At 48.8% G+C, this 25,092-nt stretch overlaps 1 protein-coding gene across 1 annotated transcript; it reads right to left on the minus strand.

Moving 5' to 3' along the window:
- Positions 1-185: 185 nt before the first annotated feature.
- Positions 186-23,374, minus strand: DRG2 (developmentally regulated GTP binding protein 2). The gene is made up of 13 exons (XM_066576670.1): positions 23,224-23,374; positions 19,694-19,854; positions 14,983-15,072; positions 13,296-13,356; positions 9,673-9,763; positions 9,397-9,469; positions 7,662-7,752; positions 6,364-6,461; positions 6,045-6,121; positions 5,339-5,427; positions 3,485-3,543; positions 1,776-1,829; positions 186-522 (listed from the first exon to the last, which is right to left on the minus strand). The coding sequence occupies exons 1-13, from the start codon at positions 23,285-23,287 to the stop codon at positions 436-438; spliced, it is 1,095 nt and encodes a 364-aa protein (XP_066432767.1). The 5' UTR covers positions 23,288-23,374; the 3' UTR covers positions 186-435.
- Between the last annotated feature and the right edge of the window lie 1,718 nt (positions 23,375-25,092).

Genomic DNA, 25,092 nt, shown 5'->3' on the forward strand with positions numbered 1-25,092 from the left:
TAAGGCATTTGAATAATGAGTTATGTGCATAGGATGCTCCCATATTTCAGCACCCCTAAGAAGGAATATAGACCCCCTAGATCGGAGCAGCTTTCATTTTTCCAGAGCTGTGCTCCGATAGTTTTTCTGTCAGTTTTGATAAACAGGTCTATAAAATATAAATAAATCCACCAAACATGACTCACCAAGGTATCAATATTTTATTTGTTATATACTAGAAAATATTTCCAGTTTCTTAAGAAAAAAAAATAGATGTGGCTTAAAACAGTATGGTTGGTGTTTGCACGGTGCGGATATCACCAGCGTCTGTTCCAGAATGGAGCACTAACAAGTCGCGGCTGGAACGTCGGCTGTTGTGTGGTTTTTTTAATGGATTCTATGAGAAGGTGTAAGGCAGCAGTAAATTACTTCCACGTATCGGTGCTGTCGGCCATTTTATTTCTTAACTATTTGAATGACATCTTCATGTTCCATGTTGTGGGTCAATCCTACTCGCTGCGGGCTGTATTTGGTGCTGGTTCCCTTAAAGTACAATAAATTTAGTCAATTAATAAACAAAAAAAAAAAGTTTAAAGAAAGGCAGCAATTTTGAGGGTTGCATCAGTATTTTGCGTACTAATTTGCTATTAACCTGTATTATCCCATAATATACTCCAGAGCTGCACTCACTATTCTGCTGGTGGAGTCACTGTATACATACATTACTTATCCTGTACTGATCCAGAGTTACATCCTGTATTATACTCCAGAACTGCACTCACTATTCTGCTGGTGGAGTCACTGTGTACATACATTACTTATCCTGTACTGCTCCTGAGTTACATCCTGTATTATACTCCAGAGCTGCACTCACTATTCTGCTGGTGGAGTCACTGCGTACATATATTACTTATCCTGTACTGCTCCTGAGTTACATCCTGTATTATACCCCAGAGCTGCACTCACTATTCTGCTGGTGGAGTCACTGTGTACATATATTACTTATCCTGTACTGCTCCTGAATTACATCCTGTATTATACCCCAGTGCTGCACTCACTATTCTGCTGGTGGAGTCACTGTGTACATACATTACTTATCTTGTACTGATCCTGAGTTACATACTGTATTATAATCCAGAGCTGCACTCACTATTCTGCTGGTGGAGTCACTGTGTACATACAATACTTATCCTGTACTGATCCTGAGTTACATCCTGTATTATACTCCAGAGCTGCACTCACTATTCTGCTGGTGGAGTCACTGTGTACACACATTACTTATTCTGTACTGATCCTGAGTTACATCCTGTATTATACTCCAGAGCTGCACTCACTGTTCTGCTGGTGGAGTCACTGTGTACATAGATTACTTATCCTGTACTTATTCCGAGTTACATCCTCATACTTCCGAGCTGTATTCAGAATTCTGCAGGCTTCAGTACTGAAATCTCCCAACACTCCCATCCCAGCTTGTTCAGTGTCTGCATAGAGATTTGCATTTTGGAAAGGGTTATCTTTATACCAGACTCCGTATATAAATGTGATGCAGAAAGAACTGTCTGTCCCAACTGGACTATAGAAGCGTGTAGGGGTGTTTCTACAAATTCACAGACTGTTTCCAGTAACAGCCAGCAGAACTAGGACTGCAGCTCTGGAGTATAATATAGACTTTAGCACAACTCAGGATCAATACCAGAGAAGCAATGTTACTATTCATAATACTATTACAGAGGGCCTAGAGTTTTTAAGCCATAGCCATTCTAAAGCAGCAGATATGTGCGCCCTAAAATACCTACCCAAACCAGGGCGTATTTAAACTGGCTGGCGAGTGTCCTGTGAATCCGATGACACTGTTACAAAACAGAATAAAATGTACCATTAACACCAAAGTAGGTGTACAGAAACGTGCAGAGCAGCAGCCTCTCCGAGCCTCCCCGACATCTGCCATCAGCAGCCATGGGGCCATGCTGTAGTCACAGGGTCACCCACATGTGCGGGCCCTGCTCTCCCCTCCTCCTGGCAGATTACAGTGCACTGTGCCATCTAGGGCAGGCTGGGAATGGAAACCAGGAAAACCCAAGGCAGGAGATCTGGAGGCAGAGCAGCACATAACACCAGCAACTACTGGACATCAATCAGCACTACCGTGGTCCCAAGACCGAGACTCACTTTAACATGATGGCCACTTCCATTGTGACTAAGGGCTCATTCACACAGCGTATTGTCACCGCGTATTTCCCGTGTGTAATATGTGGTGAATGGAGGCAATGAAAGTCTATGGACATTAATTCTTTCACACCTGCGCTGGAACCGCGAGGGGACATGTGTATAAAACGCAGGACAAATAAATTGCAGCATGCTGTATTCTCCGGGTTTCATACGGAGCCATTGAAGGGCTGCATATTGAAATGCTGCACCTCTGCAATGCCTGCGAACGGACAGCATTTAACATGCAGCCGCGCTCTGCACAGAGCGGGATAATATGAAAAAAATGAATAAAAAAAAGTCACATCGCGTAAGTCTGTGACATGATAATCCTGGGCATGCGCAGTGCCCATCACAGCCATCATTGGCGTATCTCTGACGGCAGAGTGTAGGGGCTGCGATGACTACAACTCGCAGCGTATTACTCATACGCCTGTGTGGATAAGCCTTTAGAGAAACAGAAAGAGGAGACTCCGGGGGGCAAAAGAGTACAAAATTGTATCACTGAGCAGCGGAAAAACATCTCCTGGTCAGACGAGCCCAAATTTCTGTTGCCCCGTGCTGATGGGAGGTCAGAATTTGGCACAAGCAGCATGAATTGATGACCCCTTCCTGTCAGCTGATCAGAACCTGTCAGCACCGCCATCTAATCTGCAGCAACTACAAGAACCTTCCTGTCCGCAGGGGCCGGTATTCCTGTATAACAATTTTAGCATTTAGTGCAGACACGTGAAACACAAGGTCCGCTGGCAGAATCCGGCCCACCACCTCAGGTATTTGTGCACAAAAAAACCAAAAACGCAGACAGCCATTCAGCATAGGCAGTGAATATGCTGGAGTTCTGGGTATTCACTGTGTATTTGCGCCCATCCATTCACTTAAATGGCCTACTATGGTGCGTAATCCACACTAAAATAGGTCATGACACATTTAGCCTCATTCCAATGGGCACATTGAAATCAAAGGTGTTCTATTTATTCTATTTGCATATTATGTGCGCAAAAGTAAGCTTATGTGAATGAGCCCTTACTACACAATTACAATCGGCCATTTCAAAGCAGCCAAAGGCTGATATGGCCCTCTGTGAGAAGGAGTCAGACACTTCTGACCTAATGGAATCTTCGCCACAGTGAATTGGGGTTCTGAAGGCCAAAGGATCTCCCATGTGCTACTAGATCGGGTTCTCTAATAAAAGCGTCCATTCAATGTATTTTTTTGGCTCCGTGGAGACACGGGGGTGGCAGCAAACACGAATCAGGTGGTATAGTTGTACCCCCACCCCAACCAGAAGAAGTCTTACCACATGTTCCACGGAAGCGCCTTTCCGCAGGATAATGGCATCTGTAAAGTCCGGCCTCTCTGTTGATGAAGACGAACATTTTTCAGATTGGTTTCACACTAGACGCATACAACTCTTTATTACAGCTAGGGGGCGCCACAATATATACCTAGGAAGCAGAGCCATGCTTCCTTCAATCAACTGTACCCTCAGCTGTAATCTGTAGAGAACTTGGCAACAAGTAACATAGTATATTAGGCTGAATGAAGCCAATGTTCATCTAGTTCAGCCTGATTCAACCCCCCCCCCCCCCTCCTGACTCCATAATGGCAGCCAGAGTAATCCCTAGATTAACATTTGAGAACAACCCCTAATGTCTACATCTTGTAATATCATAGTGCTATGAAAAACATGTCTAGTGCCCTCTTAAACTCCTCTATAGATTTTGCCATCACCATGTCCTCAGGCAGAGAGTTCCACAGTCTCACTGCTCTTACAGCAAAGAACCCCCTTGTATGTTGGTGATGGAACCTTCTTTCTTCTAGACGTAGCGGATGCCCTCTCGTTACTGTCGCAGTCCTGGGTATAAACAGATCCTGGGAGAGATCCTTGTATTGTCCCCTCATGTATTTATACATAGTTATTTGATCGCCCCTTAGCAGTCTTTTTTCCAGGGTGAATAATCCCAATTTTGATGCCTCTCTGGGTATTCCAGTCCCGTCATTCCGTTTATTAGTTTAGTCGCTCTTCTTTGAACCCCCTCCAGCACTGTAACATCTTTCCTGAGCACCGGTGTCCAGAACTGTACGCAGTATTCCATGTGAGGCCTGACAAGTGCCTTATATAGTGGGAGGATAATGTTCTCGTCCTTCGCCCCTATACCTCTTTTAATGCACCCCAAGACTTTATTGGCTTTTGCAGCAGCTGACTGGCATTGGTTACTCCAGTTTAGTCTACAATCCACTAGTACCCCCAGGTCTTTTTCCATATCACTTTTCCCTAGCAGTGCCCCATTTAGTGTATATTGGTGACATCCGTTTCTCCTGCCCATTTGCATAACCTTACATTTATCCACATTGAACCTCATTTGCCATTTTTCTGCCCAAGCCCCCAGCTTATTTAGGTCCGTTTGTAGCCGTACATTGTCCTCTGTTGCATTGATATTTTGCTGTGCAGCCCCTCTATCAGGTCGTTGATAAATATATTGAACAGAATGGGGCCCAATACTGAACCCTGTGGCCCCCACTAGCAATGGTGGCCCAATCAGAGTATGAACCATTTATTACCACCCTCTGCTTTCTATCTCTGAGCCAATTCTTTACCCAGATCCACACATATTCGCCCAATCCGAGCTGCCTCATTTTGTATATCAGCCTATTATGCGGCACGGTGTCAAATGCTTTAGAGAAGTCCAGATATACGAGATCAATAGACTCTCCCAGGTCCAGCTTAGAGCTTACTTCATTGTAGAAGCTGATCAGATTGGTCTGACATGATCGACCCCTCATGAACCCATGCTGGTGAGGGGTTATACCATTGTTTTCCTTGAGGTATTCCAGGATGGAATCTCTCAGAAACCCCTCCAATATTGTTCTAATTATTGAAGTGAGACTTACTGGCCTGTAGTTACCAGGCTCTCTTTTAGCCCCCGTTTTGTATATTGGAACCACAGGAAAAATTAAGCATTATAGTTCCCACTGGAATTAATGGTCTGTCCTTGTAAAGCACAGATGTCAGGCCCTTCGGAGCAAGAGCAACTTATGCATTATGACAGTTTGAGCAAAGTACACAAGGGGGGTGGGGGGGGGGGGTAGGGAACAATTTTTTTTTAACCCATGTTGCAAAGGTGAGAAAAGTAAGTGGAAAACCTCTTACCTCCTCGCTTTTTAGTGAAGATGCAGGTAAGTGCTAAAGATTCCCATAACATTTCCAGCAGATAGTCAAGGTTCAGCTTCATTCCACAACTGAAAGAGACAGAAATAAAGAATGGAATCATATAAATCTCTAGCGACTCCAGGAGTGTATAAACTGATCAGCCGTAATAGTACAACCACCCGGCTCATTTTGTCTAGGTCCCTTCATGCCACCAAAACAGTTTTCACCATCTAGGTATATTCCTCACAAGGTGGCCTTCAGCATGGACAAACCCGATTACCAGCAGAACATTGCGCATCAATTGGCCTCCACTGGCTTGTGTTCGCTGATAGACCCTTTCTGTGATGGGTATGGATCACACACGGGCACTCCGGCCAGTCTACGGCTACACCGCCCCATATACAGCAAGCTGCGATGTCCCATGTGATCTGACACCTTCCCATCATCGCCAGCAGGACCTCTATCAGTAATCTGTACTACACTCACTCTTCTGATCCGATTCCACAGACCGACTAACCTCCACTCCACACCTCAATGAGCCACCATGTTCCTATTGGCCGATCACCAAACGTCCTTTCTTGGGGCACTTCTTGATAAGCGCATTTACTGTCTCTACCGGCACTAACTGCTCTACTCCTGCATCACACTCTTTGCACTCCTATGGATGCCCCTTGCGCAAAACTGTCAGTAAGACTCCGTCTCTCACCTGATCACCACACCGTGCGGCTGCCGGGCGAGTCTGTCCACCTCCTCCATGGAGATCTGATCTATCTTGTTATATACCTGTACAGATGACACACAAGGAGAAGAATAAATGGGGGCCCTCAAATAACACAACACTCCTGCAGTCACCTGCATTTTAAGAACAGGAGGAACTAGTAAAGGGCCTGTCTAGTCAAGGATCTCACAATCAAGTCTATTAGAGTGGGGTACCGACCAGAGGTCCCAGCTCCTTCATGTAGCCAGCAGACACCCCCTTTGTGATTTCTATTACTACGGTCACATCTACCTTGTCAGGCACTCACATAGAGGCAGGGCATGTACACTCTGTTCCCCACGATCACATCAATGAAGTCATCTGGGCTGCAGTCCTCCCGAAACAGCACCTCTGCGTTGAACATTTCTGGAAAAAGTCTCATTAAGGTGCAAGCTATACTTTATTATGAATGATCGTAGGCCTAAGGCCTAAACCGCAGTACACCGGACGGCGTCATATTAGATATAACACTACCGGACATAATCACAGATGCTGGTGCAGACACCAATCCTAATCCTGCATGGTGGACAATTACATCCCAAGATCATTTGTATTTAGCCAATATGGCTGCCATCGTATACAAGATCCCAAAGGACAAGTCCCTAGAACTATAATGATTAGAGGAAGTGGCAGGGCTGAATCTGGGTCTCTGTGGGACCGGATCATCAGATGTGAATAGCAAGACTGAGGGGAAATGTATCGCCACAATGTCCAACGCCAATTAAGGGTGAAATCAGAAATAGAAGAAGAATAATACATATAAAAGTGGCTTTAATCCAGAATCTGATATCCATTGTACTCGTTTCTATAGTGCTGTTATATTCTGCGGCGCCGTACAGAGATCACCATCCCTCACATTAGTCCTGGTCCACAAATGGGATCACCATCTAAACTAGAGTGGTTTTACCACTAAAGACATTTATCCCATATCCATAAGACAAGGGTTAATACCTGATTGCAGAAGGTCTGACAGCTGGGACTAGAGGGATTACAAGAACTGTGCACCTCAACTCCCCTGGATTACAGTAGCAGAGGTGCGCATGCTGGACCACCAATCAATTCACCTCTATGGCACGGTGGGAGACCACCGTGTGCATTAATCTCCACCTAGAAGTGAATGGAACAGCAGAAGGGTATGAGCATTGCTGCTCCATTCACATGGGGCATTGGGTGTAACAATCTTGGGACTGCTGGAGGTCCCCGTGGTTGGACCCCCACGATCAGACATTCATCTCGTATTCTGTAGATAAAGGGCTTTTCCCACTAAAGAAGTTTATCCTATATCTACTATAGAGCTATAACATTAATGTGCATTCTCTACCCCATAAATACTTTTCTAGGATTGTCAGGTCATCAAGTGTTTGATAATCCAGCATCCATCAGGTCACTTCCAGATTTAAAGGATTTTCTTGTATTTGCAACAATACAAAAAAAACAACATCATCATTAGATTGGAGATGGTCCCTTTAATTGACAACTTCACAGACTTACTACACGGTTTACTGCAAAGTCAAAAAAGTGAACAATACTAGATTATATAGATCTAACGACCGGCAGAAAGGATACTGTACTCATGCAGAATGAGCTGCACCAGCTTCTCCGAGCACTGGGTCAGGGGGACGGTCGAGTTGAATGAGATGCCTCCTCCTTTCTTGGGCTAGAAGACAAAAGAAAGAAGCCTTCAGCGTCCCTCCAGAATATAATAGTGTGAACGTAGAAACGAAAAGGACAACGTCACCTAAAAAGCTAATTTAATTCTGCAGCGGATACAGTGGTGTATACCCAGCACTAGCCTTGTCCTCAGCCTCCTCCATATCATGGCCTACAGCTACCCATATACACTGCTCACAGAAGATGAAGATCTGGTCGCAGCATTAGGCAATTGTCAGGGTAAGTTCAGACAAATAAGTCATGCAAGTCTATGAATTTCGAGCCAATCCCGTGATGTGGGAGCGTCATACAAGGGGAAACCAGTCTGTGAAGTCAACTTCAGTGAATGGAAATTGCTTTGAGTCGTTGTCTGGATAATGAGTAAGGAGTGATGAGGCTTCTACAAATCATCATGAGCCATTTCATCAATAAGCAAGTTGACTAAAGGTAAATGCACAAATGGCGACAATCTGCAAAGTGTACGGATTTGGATGCTCCATTATGGATGATGACCTTATTGATGATTGGTGGAGGCAGACTTGGGGTTAAGATATCCGTTGGAGAGACGGACCCTCACCCAGCACCACCGGCATCAATGTTTGGTTTGGGGTGCCATCAGCGTTGACAGACGATCTCCTCTAGTACACATGAGAATGCTTTGACGACACACTGCCTGACGCACATTATCTTCAGAGCAAACCCAATGCCATTTTCCAGCTGGATGATGGACGCCCCCCGACAGTGATCAGCAGACGTGCCGATTCCTTGGCCAGCACGATCCCTAGATCCATCTCCAGTTGAGAACCTGTGGGACGTGGAGCGATCGTTCTCTCACAGTCTCCTAATGAAGATGAACTGTGGACTCTGGTCATCACCACCCCAGGACAGGAGCCCAGCACTCGCCGAATAAATGCCACGTTGTGTTAATGACTGTATCGCCCAACATGGTGGCCCCACTGCTTACTGATCACCCCAGTTATTGGTTCACAGGAGACGCCGAATTGTTTGATATCAAATTCCAATAAGTTTGAGAACTTAATGCTTTGTGTGTGGTTTCATCTTCATGGTTCGGCGTGTTTCCCAAGTGGCAGGGTACATCAGCAGGATGCTCTCACAGGTTAAGGGGAACATGTCACCACCTACAAGCACCATAAAATCAGCTCTAGTGCCCATAAGGCAGGTCCCGAGGAGTCCGGGGATGTAGTTTATATACTCATCCGGCTCCTTGTTCCCACACTGACATTTGAGACGCTTGTCCAGACTTCCACAAGTGACACCATGGGAACAGGGAGCCGGATGAGTATACAAACTACATCCCCGAACTCCTCGGGACCTGCCTTATGGGCACTATAACTGGCCTGTGAGCGATACAACATACTTTATGGTGCTCACAGGTAGGGACAGGTTCCCTTTAATAACTATGGAGTAAAGCGGGCAGGTTGGAGCTCTTCTAACAAGTTCTATGCTTTTGGCAGAGATAAGGAGCAGCATCAGTATCTGGGCGACGCTTATCTCCTCTGCGCAGAAATAACATGTGCTGTATAATAAAACAAGTCACACAGAACATGGAGAAGGTCTCCTGCTTTGTCCGTGATCCTACAAGAGCTGGAGACCTCGTGACAATGTATTTTTTGTTTCAACGACCACTTACCTTAAAGTATATGTTGGGCTTATCCTTGTTGAGCCGTATCCCCACAGACTCCAGCTCCTTCTCTAACAAGGATCTGGAGAAACAGGAAGCACAGGTATTCAGGATGATCGATGTACAACAAGCACCAGCAATGTTTCTCCATAATGACAGATACAATTACTGCCGCCATCCATGCATGCAGGGGCGCGAGACCTCGACATGAAGGGGAAGATGTCGGCACTGACCTCTGCGGGGTGTAGTAGTCACTGACTATAGAGCCCATCATGGGCAGCTCACCTCTGGACTTCCCCCTTGGTGGCATCCAGCATCATGATGACCACGTCCGACGTCCGAGCGACAGCAATGACCTGGCGACCTCTGCCCTTCCCTGCAATGCCAACATAAGAGTTTATGAGGCCCATTATGGTTGTTAATGGCGGCACTGGACACTGGAGCACCCCTCATGGCCCACCTCTGATACCAGGAGGGGAAAGCAGAGGTCAGAATGTCATTCTTATAGCGTTCAGTGTGCAAAAGAAATCATATGATAACCTTCTCCGGTCGGTACGATTCCAGCGATACCGAGTTTATACGGTTTTTAATGTTTTGCTATTTTTGTACACAGTAAGACATTTTTTATTTTGTTTTTTTTTAAAGATTCGCTTTTGTGTTGCCGTGTTCCAAGCATTACGGCATTTTTATTTTTCCAGCAGTGTAGCTCTATAAGGGCTTGTTTTGTATTTATCCAATTTTTGGTAACATAACATTTTGATTGCTTTTAATTCTAGAGACAAGATATAAAAATCTACATTTATGGCAAACTTTTCACTTTTAACAATCTTCACCATGCAGTATAAATATGTTGTAAGTTACTCGGGCCAGTACGATTAGGTCAGTGCCAAATTTATAGTTTAAAAAAAAAAAAATGTATTTTTCGTTTATCGCTGCATTCAAAGACCCCCAAAGTTTTTTTTTCCAACGGTGCTGTGAAAGGGTTTTTTTGTGGGGGATGATTTGTACTTTTAAAATGGTACCCTTTGGCGATCCATGCAACATTTTGATCACTTTCTATTCCACTTGTAAGGCGCACTGTACATGTTAAATAATATAATAGTAGAAACTTTTTCCTCTGGGTCATTAAGAACGCAACAATACGACAGGTGATTTTTTATTTCATTTTACGTAGCAAAAGAGAAATACATGGGTTTTTGCCATTTTTTTCAATATTTTTGTCTTTTTTTTGTTTGTTTTTTTTAAAAATACTTTCACTTTATTTTTGTCCCACTAGGGGACTTTGTTATCACCATATTATGTCATTCTTCTAAAGCACTACTATACTTCAGTATAGTAGTGCATTAGAAAGCATATGAAGCCTAGCCATAGCCCAACACAGCGGACAGACCCCAAGGCTATAGTCCAGCCTCCGTGTGCCATAGCAACCCATCGAGACCCCGCAATCACATGATGGGGCCCCAATGGGCGACAGAGGTAGCCCCCTCCCTCTGTCAGCCTTTTACATGCCACAGTCGCACCGGTTGCTGAGGGCGCCGTGTCGCCGGAGGGTGGTAGCCTGAAGCCAGAGCCGGACCGTGGACTGCCTAAGGGCTGCATCTAATTGCCCTCTCCCCAGAGAACACACATGCACAGCCTGTATACATATGGGGGGGTTGGAAGGAATAGCCGTCAGCTGGATGAGTGATCGGCCCACAGGCCGCTCAACCTCCATTCACTAGCAATGATTGTTCCTGTCTAAAAGCACTGTTGTATATTAGATTGTAAGCTCCTAGGACCAGGTTGCACATGTCTATTTCTGTACAGCATTAGCTCTTCTGAGCCTGTAATTACATATATATCCATAAATCTATCTATATAGCGCAACAAGCAGCAGGGCTAGCCAATCATCTGGGGTCAGAAGGAATCTTTGCCTCAGTCTCTGATGGGGGCGCTAACATTGTGCGTGTCCTCATGTCTATACAACAGACTGCCTGAAAAAGACTGACAAGAGGAGCAACTGAGTACAGAAGACACAGGGGGTCTTGTATAAAAATAGGTGATAGACTAAAAAGGGGTCGTTCACAGGGGTGCAACAAGTAGGCATAGTAACCCAATAAAACCTGGAAGCGAGCGCCACTCAGAAATGACCGGTATTAGCACACACAACCAAGAGGGGATAGTTGGAGTAATTCATGTCAAATTTATTAAAAGGCGTGTGTCTCTTGGAAGGGTAAGGCCCAATGTCCACAGGCGGTGTTGATTTGCGGAATCCTCACGAGTCACCCGCGCGGAAGATCCACAATTCAAAGTGCCCACAGAGAAGCATTGGCATCTGCAACTGAATTTAAGCATGCAGAATTGATTTGCGGACCGTATGGTGCTGAAAAAAAAAAAAAAAAAACAGATCACAGCACGCTCCATTACAGTGCGGATTTCATGCGGACGGGCTCAATAAAAGTCAATGGGTGCGAACGATCCGCAGTGCACCCGCATTTTATTTGCGAATTTGAAGGTTAAAATCAATAAGGCCTCACGTCCACGAGCGGATCAAATTCCGCGGGTGGGAGCCCGCTGCAGAATCCTACCCTGCCCACGGCAAGAGGACATTACTCACCTGTCTGGATTCTCTGCGTGGCTTGTGCGGGGTCTTCTGTCTTCTCTACCGCAGAGATAAGCGGGCGCGCCGCCGCACATGTGCAGTGGGGTTTTCTTTTTAAATCTCCTGCTTTCTTGCAGGATCTGAGGCCCGTCTGCAGTGTCAGCTGCGGACGGGCCGCGGATCGGATAGCTTCCATTGACTTCAATGGAAGCCATCCGTGCGGCAACCACAGCAAAATGGAGCGTGCTGCGACTTGTCTTCCGGACCAAAACGTCCGCAAATCAAATCCACATGCTTAAATTCAGCTGCGGGCGCCCATGATTGTCTAAGGGCGGCTTGAACTGCGGATCATCCGTGTTCATTCCACAATTTAATTCCGTCCGTGAGCATTGCCCCCGGGAGGTGGGGTTGCAGTTTTTTTTTTGTCCACAGTGCATCCGCGCAGGAAAAAAAAAAAAGATCACATTACATCCCTGATCTCCTGCAAATGGTTTCCGCAGGTCTCCTGGTGCGGAATCCGATCCGCCCGTGAACATGAGGCCTTACAACCGTAATTGTCCATTCTCATAAACAATCAACGCTCATATAAGGCTGCACATTACTGTATTTTAGGGCTGTGTGCCGTCCGTGTAATTCCTTTATATCCTATGAGGCCTTATATCCTATAACATCTCGCAGCCGGTCCTATTCCTGTCGGCAGTCACATGATATATCAGGTCTTATTTCTCATCTGTGAAACGGAGTCCGTGTATCTCGGACAGCACGCGGTCCAGACCGTCTTGGGCGCAAATCACAGTTACTGGGCATCTAGTCCTGGGGTTGCAAGAAGTCCCCACCCCTGCGGTTCATTCGTCCTTGTGGTGGAGGCCCTCCCTTACCACAGCCATCGCTACCACATCTACTACCGTCCGTCTGTCCAGCCACACATTCCTTTCCACAGCTTATACAAGTGGGCTGCTCTCAGCTTCTCCTCACAAGCTACTAAGGTTCTCTCGAGGCACTAGGCCCGACCACACCAACCTTGTGGCGCACGCTCACTTGTACTCCTCACCACGCTAGCTTCACAACTTGTGCCACACCCTGCCTTTTATACCTCACTTGGCAACACCCAGCGGGTATATTGTGGCCTCTCATCCCACCACAGATGGACAAGTCCTGCCCAACAGGTGCTTTACACCTTCCAGTGGTCATTGGGTCTGGGTTCAAAACAGCACGCATACGTCCACACGGGCCACGACAGAGACTGTTACAATTCTCCATCTGCACAGTTTAGTATCAGCTATACTTTAACCATTAGTTGCCCAATACACAGTTACCCTGCACTCACCTTGTGCTGCACCTTCGATAATTCCCGGCAGATCCAGAAGCTGAATGTTGGCTCCTTTATACTGAAATAAAGAAACGCATCGCCATAAAAATCATCACAATTAATCTCTTCCCGCTGCAGCCCTTTTTTGTCTTCTCGCTTTAAAAAAACAAAACAAAAAAAAAAAAAAAAACATACCCATTTTATACAATCAGTGACATAGCTACACGAGCGCTTGTTTTTTGCGGAACGAGTTGTATTTTTCAATGATACCGTTTAACGTACCATATAATGTATTGGAAAACGTTCGAAAAGTGAAGAAAAATGAAAAAAAACAAAAAAACCTCAATAGTGCCATTTTTTACGGGGTGGCTGGGGGTTGCTTTTACAATGTTCATGGTGCAGTACTGACTGCAGCAGATAGTCGGCGCGCTGTACTCCACTTCTCTTTAGTAGTCCCATGGAGTTAAACAAAAACGCATCAGCGCACATGGTTGACCGCCGCTCCATTCCTATGGAGTTCACAGGACCCCCGGTCTCCTAATAAGTAGTGATCCACCAATCATATAGATACGGAATAACATTTCTTGGGTTAAACTCCTTCACCCCTTTCCTCCACAGGACACAAACTTACATCCTATGGATGGTGCGGACTCAGACGCTGAGCTCGCACCATTTGCAGCTGGCTATGATTGACAGATGGCCTCCAGCTGCAACAGCAGGGATCGGCAAGAACACCGATCCCCGCTGTTAACCCCTTACAGGCTGTTGATCGTGGCATGTAAAGTGTTCACAGACAGAGGGTGCTCCCTCAGTGACTTCATCGCGGAGGGCTGATGAATTGCAATAACATGGCGCCAGTGTCTGCCCTGGACTATGTTCGTTGTTAGCAGCTATGATACAATTTTGTATCATGGCATCCATAACAACCTGTACAATAATTTGAACAGACTTTTTATCCAGCATGGCAAATTCTGTAAAGGATTGCCAGACTGGATACAATTGTAACAAACCCTCAACGGTGAGACGTCTTAGGGTTGTATAGGCTAACCAATGTTTCAATTCACTGACAGCAAAGACCTTAAAGGGGTTGTCCCGCGGCAGCAAGTGGGTCTATACACTTCTGTATGGCCATATTAATGCACTTTGTAATATACATCGTGCATTAATTATGAGCCATACAGAAGTTATAAAAAGTTTTATACTTACCTGCTCCGTTGCTGGCGTTCTCGTTCCCATGGAGCCGACTAATTTTCGCCCTCCGATGGCCAAATTAGCCGCGCTTGCGCAGTCCGGGTCTTCTGCAGTCTTCTATGGGGCCGCTCGTGTAGAATGCCGGCTCTGTGTAGCTCCGCCCCGTCACGTGCCGATTCCAGCCAATCAGGAGGCTGGAATCGGCAATGGACCGCACAGAAGCCCTGCGGTCCACGGAGACAGAGGATCCCGGCGGCCATCTTCAGCAGGTAAGTATGAAGACGCCGGACCGCCGGGATTCAGGTAAGCGCTGTGCGGGTTGTTTTTTTAACCCCTGCATCGGGGTTGTCTCGCGCCGAACGGGGGGGGGGGGGTTTTAAAAAAAAAACAAAAAAAAAAAAAACCGTTTCGGCGCGGGACAACCCCTTTAAGGTATTCAAACACTAAGTATACTAGAAAGTTACAGAGCACTGAGTGCCCCCATCCTTGTGCCGCATCATGCATTCAGACTCACCTCTATGACCCCCGGGATGCAGGTCAATGTTGTGAACTCGTAGGACGCGGCTTCACTCGCTGTAGAGGTCATCAAACTGAGAAACGTGGACTGGAAAAGAAAAAGTTCACCAAACCACTCGGAATTAGGGTCTAACGGTAAATCTGAGGTTACAGTTTGTTCTGTAACTTCTTTCGTGGTTTAAACTCTAGTCCAGTGATTCCCAGCCGGAGTGCCGCGTTCTCTGGCTGGAAGTCATGTCTGTACTGTTATACCTTGACGCTGTGGCGTAGCAAGGTGGGTTCAGGAGGGGCACTGCTCCCTAGCGACAGTTAACCCTCCCCCGGCAGTCCTGTCATGAGGGGACACACAAACCTGCAGAGCCGATGGCTTCCAGGACCTCCGATGTCATGTCATGTGATACCCTGTGTGGGAGGAGTCAGGGATCACATGACCACGGGGAGCTCAGTAAATGTAGGACTCTGCTGTGTTCTGTGTGTGTGTTGGAGCTGTGGGGGTCAGGATGGATGCAGCAGAGCTGTGTGTGTGATGTCTGAGAATCAGGATGAATGTAGCAGGGCTGTGTGCGCGTGATGTCTAGGGGATCAGGATGAATGTAGCAGGGCTGTGTGCGCGTGATGTCTAGGGGATCAGGATGAATGTAGCAGGGCTGTGTGCGCGTGATGTCTAGGGAATCAGGATGAATGTAGCAGGGCTGTGTGCGCGTGATGTCTAGGGGGATCAGGATGAATGTAGCAGGGCTGTGTGCGCGTGATGTCTAGGGGATCAGGATGAATGTAGCAGGGCTGTGTGCGCGTGATGTCTAGGGGATCAGGATGAATGTAGCAGGGCTGTGTGCGCGTGATGTCTAGGGGATCAGGATGAATGTAGCAGGGCTGTGTGCGCGTGATGTCTAGGGGATCAGGATGAATGTAGCAGGGCTGTGTGCGCGTGATGTCTAGGGGATCAGGATGAATGTAGCAGGGCTGTGTGCGCGTGATGTCTAGGGGATCAGGATGAATGTAGCAGGGCTGTGTGCGCGTGATGTCTAGGGGATCAGGATGAATGTAGCAGGGCTGTGTGCGCGTGATGTCTAGGGGATCAGGATGAATGTAGCAGGGCTGTGTGCGCGTGATGTCTAGGGGATCAGGATGAATGTAGCAGGGCTGTGTGCGCGTGATGTCTAGGGGATCAGGATGAATGTAGCAGGGCTGTGTGCGCGTGATGTCTAGGGGATCAGGATGAATGTAGCAGGGCTGTGTGCGCGTGATGTCTAGGGGATCAGGATGAATGTAGCAGGGCTGTGTGCGCGTGATGTCTAGGGGATCAGGATGAATGTAGCAGGGCTGTGTGCGCGTGATGTCTAGGGGATCAGGATGAATGTAGCAGGGCTGTGTGCGCGTGATGTCTAGGGGATCAGGATGAATGTAGCAGGGCTGTGTGCGCGTGATGTCTAGGGGATCAGGATGAATGTAGCAGGGCTGTGTGCGCGTGATGTCTAGGGGATCAGGATGAATGTAGCAGGGCTGTGTGCGCGTGATGTCTAGGGGATCAGGATGAATGTAGCAGGGCTGTGTGCGCGTGATGTCTAGGGGATCAGGATGAATGTAGCAGGGCTGTGTGCGCGTGATGTCTAGGGGATCAGGATGAATGTAGCAGGGCTGTGTGCGCGTGATGTCTAGGGGATCAGGATGAATGTAGCAGGGCTGTGTGCGCGTGATGTCTAGGGGATCAGGATGAATGTAGCAGGGCTGTGTGCGCGTGATGTCTAGGGGATCAGGATGAATGTAGCAGGGCTGTGTGCGCGTGATGTCTAGGGGATCAGGATGAATGTAGCAGGGCTGTGTGCGCGTGATGTCTAGGGGATCAGGATGAATGTAGCAGGGCTGTGTGCGCGTGATGTCTAGGGGATCAGGATGAATGTAGCAGGGCTGTGTGCGCGTGATGTCTAGGGGATCAGGATGAATGTAGCAGGGCTGTGTGCGCGTGATGTCTAGGGGATCAGGATGAATGTAGCAGGGCTGTGTGCGCGTGATGTCTAGGGGATCAGGATGAATGTAGCAGGGCTGTGTGCGCGTGATGTCTAGGGGATCAGGATGAATGTAGCAGGGCTGTGTGCGCGTGATGTCTAGGGGATCAGGATGAATGTAGCAGGGCTGTGTGCGCGTGATGTCTAGGGGATCAGGATGAATGTAGCAGGGCTGTGTGCGCGTGATGTCTAGGGGATCAGGATGAATGTAGCAGGGCTGTGTGCGCGTGATGTCTAGGGGATCAGGATGAATGTAGCAGGGCTGTGTGCGCGTGATGTCTAGGGGATCAGGATGAATGTAGCAGGGCTGTGTGCGCGTGATGTCTAGGGGATCAGGATGAATGTAGCAGGGCTGTGTGCGCGTGATGTCTAGGGGATCAGGATGAATGTAGCAGGGCTGTGTGCGCGTGATGTCTAGGGGATCAGGATGAATGTAGCAGGGCTGTGTGCGCGTGATGTCTAGGGGATCAGGATGAATGTAGCAGGGCTGTGTGCGCGTGATGTCTAGGGGATCAGGATGAATGTAGCAGGGCTGTGTGCGCGTGATGTCTAGGGGATCAGGATGAATGTAGCAGGGCTGTGTGCGCGTGATGTCTAGGGGATCAGGATGAATGTAGCAGGGCTGTGTGCGCGTGATGTCTAGGGGATCAGGATGAATGTAGCAGGGCTGTGTGCGCGTGATGTCTAGGGGATCAGGATGAATGTAGCAGGGCTGTGTGCGCGTGATGTCTAGGGGATCAGGATGAATGTAGCAGGGCTGTGTGCGCGTGATGTCTAGGGGATCAGGATGAATGTAGCAGGGCTGTGTGCGCGTGATGTCTAGGGGATCAGGATGAATGTAGCAGGGCTGTGTGCGCGTGATGTCTAGGGGATCAGGATGAATGTAGCAGGGCTGTGTGCGCGTGATGTCTGGGGGATCAGGATGAATGTAGCAGGGCTGTGTGCGCGTGATGTCTAGGGGATCAGGATGAATGTAGCAGGGCTGTGTGCGCGTGATGTCTGGGGGATCAGGATGAATGTAGCAGGGCTGTGTGCGCGTGATGTCTAGGGGATCAGGATGAATGTAGCAGGGCTGTGTGCGCGTGATGTCTAGGGGATCAGGATGAATGTAGCAGGGCTGTGTGCGCGTGATGTCTAGGGGATCAGGATGAATGTAGCAGGGCTGTGTGCGCGTGATGTCTAGGGGATCAGGATGAATGTAGCAGGGCTGTGTGCGCGTGATGTCTAGGGGATCAGGATGAATGTAGCAGGGCTGTGTGCGCGTGATGTCTAGGGGATCAGGATGAATGTAGCAGGGCTGTGTGCGCGTGATGTCTAGGGGATCAGGATGAATGTAGCAGGGCTGTGTGCGTGTGATGTCTAGGGGATCAGGATGAATGTAGCAGGGCTGTGTGCGTGTGATGTCTAGGGATCAGGATGAATGTAGCAGGGCTGTGTGTGTGATGTCTAGGGATCAGGATGAATGTAGTAGAGCTGTGTGTATGATGTCTAGGGATCAGGATGAATGTAGCAGAGCTGTGTGTGTGATGTCTAGGGATCAGGATGAATGTAGCAAAGCTGTGTGTGTGATGTCTAGAGATCAGGATGAATGTAGCAAAGCTGTGTGTGATGTCTAGGGATCAGGATGAATGTAGCAGAGCTGTGTGTGTGATGTCTGGGGATCAGGATGGATGTAGCAGAGCTGTGTATGTGATGTCTGGGGATCAGGATGGATATAGCAGAGCTGTGTGTACAATGTGTGGGGGTCAGGATGGATGTCCGGTTGGCCCTGCAGTGACAGTGTTGGGATCTGAGGATGAGAGCGGAGGAACAGTACATGCGGTACAACAAAGTATGTACCATGTTCTGCATGTAATCTTGTATGTTTAGGTGGTATACGTTATACCAGCTGTACATATAATTATGTACAGGACATATCAAGGTTACATCAGCATCACTATATACAGGGAATGTATATCTGCTATACATAGTAATATGGACCATGCTGGGGTAACCTGGGTATCTCCTGTATATAATTATATATGCACTACTGGTATAAGCTAGACATCCCCTGTATATAGTGATGCCTGGAGGTCAAATAATGTCATAATAAGCCACACCCTAGCCACGCCCCTGACCACACTTGCTTTTGGTAGGGGTGCCTCACTGTAAAAAAATTTGCCCAGGGGTGCCCCAAGGCTAAAAAGGTTGGGAAACACTGCTCTAGCCACATCCAGAGCAGCGCTTACAATTCCTGTGCTGTACTCGGCTGCCTCCATAACTACCAGAGAGCGACTAGAGGAACAGCAGAATACACCGCACCATTCACTCCTCCCCACGGTGGTCACAGGAGGGGCGGGGGTCCTGGTCTAGCACTCAGTCAGACCCCCACTAATCTAATATCTACCACCTATCCAGTGGAGAGATGATAAATGTTTGCAGGTAGAATACCCCTTTAAGTTGCAGGATCTGACAACTCACTGCTGCCCCCAGCAGGCGCAGTTTACTTATAAGGCATTCCAGTCTAGGCTTGTATAGTGAACACTACATCCTCCACAATGCAGGGCAGCAGATTAGAGGACATTATAGAAGATCCTCTCATTGTTAACTGTGTCAGCACAGTGCGAACAGGAGGCAGCAGCTTTGGATGTGACTGGAGTATAAGATTGGATTTACCTCTACACAAGGATCAGAGTACACACAGCAACAAAGGGCATTACTGACCTTACCCACAGAGGGAAACCCGATCAATGCCACCCGGGCATCTCCCGATTTCATAACATCGAAGCCCTCTCCTTTGCCGGTGGCAGACTTGGAAGGTTCTAGAAGTTGGGCTCGGTACTTGGCAAGTTTGGCCTTCAGCAATCCCAAGTGATATTCAGTGGCTGGAAGAGATGGAGGACGAGCGGTTATAGACAGAGAGAGTCCATTATAGGACTACAGACCCGTTTGTATGGGACAACCTCTTCCTGGGAACGGTTGGCCCTTTGATGGAGTTAGGGACACATTTGCTAAGTACAGAAACCCCCAGTCCTCATCACTATACCCCCCTTATTAGGGTCAGCGCAGGGACCCCCAGTCCTCATCACAATACCCCCTTATTAGGGTCAGCGCAGGGACCCCCAGTCCTCACTGCTATACCCCCCCCCCCCTATACAGGTCAGCGCAGGGACCCCCAGTCCTCATCACTATACCCCCCTTATACAGGTCAGCGCAGGGACCCCCAGTCCTCATCACTATACCCCCCTTATACAGGTCAGCGCAGGGACCCCCAGTCCTCATCACTATACCCCCCTTATACGGGTCAGCACAGGGACCCCCAGTCCTCATCACTATACCCCCCTTATACGGGTCAGCACAGGGACCCCCAGTCCTCATCACTATACCCCCCTTATACGGGTCAGCACAGGGACCCCCAGTCCTCATCACTATACCCCCCTTTTACGGGTCAGCACAGGGACCCCCAGACCTCATCACTATACCCCCCTTATACAGGTCAGCGCAGGGACCCCCAGACCTCATCACTATACCCCCCTTATACAGGTCAGCGCAGGGACCCCCAGTCCTCATCACTATACCCCCCTTATACAGGTCAGCGCAGGGACCCCCAGTCCTCATCGCTATACCCCCCTTATACAGGTCAGCGCAGGGAGCCCCAGTCCTCATCACTATACCCCCCTTATACAGGTCAGCGCAGGGACCCCCAGTCCTCATCACTATACCCCCCTTATACAGGTCAGCGCAGGGACCCCCAGTCCTCATCACTATACCCCCCTTATACAGGTCAGCGCAGGGACCCCCAGTCCTCATCACTATACCCCCCTTATACAGGTCAGCGCAGGGACCCCCAGTCCTCATCACTATACCCCCCTTATACAGGTCAGCGCAGGGACCCCCAGTCCTCATCACTATACCCCCCTTATACAGGTCAGCGCAGGGACCCCCAGTCCTCATCACTATACCCCCCTTATACAGGTCAGCGCAGGGACCCCCAGTCCTCATCACTATACCCTCCTTATACAGGTCAGCGCAGGGACCCCCAGTCCTCATCACTATACCCCCCTTATACAGGTCAGCGCAGGGACCCCCAGTCCTCATCACTATACCCCCCTTATACAGGTCAGCGCAGGGACCCCCAGTCCTCATCACTATACCCCCCTTATACAGGTCAGCGCAGGGACCCCCAGTCCTCATCACTATACCCTCCTTATACAGGTCAGCACAGGGACCCCCAGTCCTCATCACTATACCCCCCTTATACGGGTCAGCGCAGGGACCCCCAGTCCTTATCACTATACCCTCCTTATACAGGTCAGCACAGGGACTTCCAGTCCTCATCACTATACCCCCCTTATACGGGTCAGCGCAGGGACCCCCAGTCCTCATCACTATACCCCCCTTATACAGGTCAGCGCAGGGACCCCCAGTCCTCATCACTATACCCCCCTTATACGGGTCAGCGCAGGGACCCCCAGTCCTCATCACTATACCCCCCTTATACAGGTCAGCGCAGGGACCCCCAGTCCTCATCACTATACCCTCCTTATACAGGTCAGCGCAGGGACCCCCAGTCCTCATCACTATACCCCCCTTATACAGGTCAGCGCAGGGACCCCCAGTCCTCATCACTATACCCCCCTTATACAGGTCAGCGCAGGGACCCCCAGTCCTCATCACTATACCCCCCTTATACAGGTCAGCGCAGGGACCCCCAGTCCTCATCACTATACCCCCCTTATACAGGTCAGCGCAGGGACCCCCAGTCCTCATCACTATACCCTCCTTATACAGGTCAGCACAGGGACCCCCAGTCCTCATCACTATACCCCCCTTATACGGGTCAGCGCAGGGACCCCCAGTCCTTATCACTATACCCTCCTTATACAGGTCAGCACAGGGACTTCCAGTCCTCATCACTATACCCCCCTTATACGGGTCAGCGCAGGGACCCCCAGTCCTCATCACTATACCCCCCTTATACAGGTCAGCGCAGGGACCCCCAGTCCTCATCACTATACCCCCCTTATACAGGTCAGCGCAGGGACCCCCAGTCCTCATCACTATACCCTCCTTATACAGGTCAGCACAGGGACCCCCAGTCCTCATCACTATACCCCCCTTATACGGGTCAGCGCAGGGACCCCCAGTCCTTATCACTATACCCTCCTTATACAGGTCAGCACAGGGACTTCCAGTCCTCATCACTATACCCCCTTTATACAGGTCAGCGCAGGGACCCCCAGTCCTCATCACTATACCCCCCCCCCTTATTAGGGACAGCGCAGGGACCCCCAGTCCTCATCACTATACCCCCTTATTAGGGTCAGCGCAGGGACCCCCAGTCCTCACTGCTATACCCCCCCCCTATACAGGTCAGCGCAGGGTCCCCCAGTCCTTATCACAATACCCTCCTTATACAGGTCAGCACAGGGACTTCCAGTCCTCATCACTATACCCCCCTTATACGGGTCAGCGCAGGGACCCCCATCCTCATCACTATACCCCCTCTTAAACAGGTCAGCGCAGGGACCCCCAGTCCTCATCACTATACCCCCCCCCCCTTATTAGGGACAGCGCAGGGACCCCCAGTCCTCATCACTATACCCCCACTTAAACAGGTCAGCGCAGGGACCCCCAGTCCTCATCACTATACCCCCCCCTTATTAGGGACAGCGCAGGGACCCCCAGTCCTCATCACTATACCCCCTTATTAGGGTCAGCGCAGGGACCCCCAGTCCTCACTGCTATACCCCCCCCCCCCCTATACAGGTCAGCGCAGGGACCCCCAGTCCTTATCACTATACCCCCCTTATACAGGTCAGCACAGGGACTTCCAGTCCTCATCACTATACCCCCCTTATACGGGTCAGCGCAGGGACCCCCATCCTCATCACTATACCCCCCTTATACAGGTCCGCGCAGGGACCCCCAGACCTCATCACTATAACCCCCTTATACAGGTCAGCACAGGGACCCCCAGTCCTCATCACTATACCCCCCTTATACAGGTCCGCGCATAGACCCCCAGTCCTCACTGCTATACCCCCCCCCCCCCCCCCTTATACAGGTCTGCGCAGGGACCCCAGTCCTCATCATCATACACCGCTTATACTGGTCAGCATAGGGACCCCCAGTCCTTCCCACTATACCACCCACATACAGGTTATAAAGTGCACAGTCAGCACAAACGGACAGCTATAAATGTGGTGCTGCCCCTGCGCTCTCCCCAGCGCCCCCGTGCGGTGAACTCTCACCCTTGTTCTTCTGGGTCCGGGCGATCTCCCTCTCGATCTCGGCGATCTTCTCCAGGATCCCCATGTCTGCGGCTCCTGACTGCTGCTGCCAGCCGAGACAGGAAAGGAAGCAGCTCACACGGGAGCCGAGCGAGGACTGAGCATCTGCCCGACGTCATCATCCGGCGACCAACATACGGCCGCCATCTTTACTGAGGGCAGTCTGCCCATGGTACCCCCAGTGTCACGTGTCTCTTCTTATAATGGCAGAGCATGCTGGGCATGGTAGTTTAATCCATGATTTGAAACTCAAATCCAAGTAAATATAAAGACTCTGCTTATAGCAAAGTTGCCTTATATTATATCCCAAACCAGAGGAAGTGAGAACATATCCTCTAAACCTGTATCATGGGGTGTATATAGGCTAAAACTGCCCTCCTCATGCTGTATGTATTAGGGACATAAGCGGTAAAACTACCCCGTCATGGGGTATATATGACGGTTATATGCACAATGGAGTCAAATGCCTTCTTCTTGTCCAGCTTTATCCTCCATGTCTGAGATCATTTATAGGGGCTCTGCCTATTGTGATTGCCTTCAGCAGGGATGTTATATCCGCCCCTAGAAATATACTGTTTCCGTACGGCAGATACGTAATCCAGTGAAAATCACGTTTGCCGCAACAATCCAGCTAAAATGTCACCAGGAATATGTCAGAAACTGTTGAAATGGACTTTGAGCTGGTTGCTAGGGACACATTCCCTGACGACCAGTCTGTTATACGACAGTTGTCAGGCAGTGAGTCCCTAGCAACCCGTTTACATTGACCGGAGGGGGGGGGGGGGGGGGGAGGGGGAGTTTTGTCGTCTGTTCATCCATCAGTGGTGGCTGGATTAGGTTTGTTCAGACTCTACGAAATTTGGGCCAAAGTGTCCAGAGTGGCCATTTCGCAGAAACTCCACAGCGCAAAATCTGCACCATATTCCGCTCCAGTGGTGCGGACTTTGACACAGACGCTCAGCAGACTTAACCCCTTCAATTAAAGCGTGAAATCAGCTGTGGGTCTGCAGAAAAAAAACACAACAAATAGTGCAGATCTGCGCTTAAATTCACAGCGCAAAATATATTAATTTTTGGTGCAAATCTGCTCCAATCTCTGTCCGTGTGAACGCACCCCTAGGCCAGGCGCACACAGGGCAGATTTCCCATCCACTCTCCAAACTGAAAATCCACGACATTCATGGTAGCAGCAAAGTGGAGGAGAGTTTCGAAGCCTTGTTAAACCGCCCTGCGGCGCAGATACTGGGTCCGCGGCGGGCAGTTACAGCAGTGGATTTGCCGTGCAGATTCCACCTCTTTAACCCCTTAAGGACCAGACACTTTTTAGGGATTTTACCCATGTGGTGGTTTAACTGCCTTATTTTTTTCCCCTTCAGATGCCAAAATTATTTTTCCTGTGCTTTTTTCCCCCCCGTGACAAATAGGGCTATTTTTTAAACATCTTTTTCACTGACTTTTCCCCCCCATTTTATAGTTTTATTTTAGCTTTCTACACCCAATAAAGGATTATGTAACATTTACAGTTTTTTGTTTTTTTTTAAATTAGTAAATTTATACGATAATAAAGTACGTAAACGGGTTCCTCCTGTCGTTTTGGACGTTTTGATCTATAGTATGTATGCTCGTGGTTTACAGGGCGCATACTGCGTCGGTTTGTGTTGGCATCGGCTTATCTTTTTTATGTATATATTTTTGTTTTATTCTGTAATTTTGTTTTACTTATTTATGAATTTTTTTTTTACTATCTCTTTCCCCCATGACGTCATATAAGACCTCTGGGGGACATTCACATGTTTTCTGCTCTTTTTACTATTTAACATTTTCCCACTG

The sequence above is a fragment of the Eleutherodactylus coqui genome, chromosome 8, assembly GCF_035609145.1.
Source record: "Eleutherodactylus coqui strain aEleCoq1 chromosome 8, aEleCoq1.hap1, whole genome shotgun sequence".
Taxonomy (NCBI): domain Eukaryota; kingdom Metazoa; phylum Chordata; class Amphibia; order Anura; family Eleutherodactylidae; genus Eleutherodactylus; species Eleutherodactylus coqui.

Coding starts and splice junctions, on each gene's coding strand:
- DRG2 (XM_066576670.1), bottom strand. CDS start 23,287: ATGGGGATCCTGGAGAAGATCGCCGAGATCGAGAGGGAGATCGCCCGG. Junction 13,357..14,982: donor GCATCCCGGGGGTCATAGAG/GTGAGTCTGAAT, acceptor TCTTTATTTCAG/TATAAAGGAGCCAACATTCA. Junction 3,544..5,338: donor CTTCACTAAAAAGCGAGGAG/GTAAGAGGTTTT, acceptor CTTCATCAACAG/AGAGGCCGGACTTTACAGAT.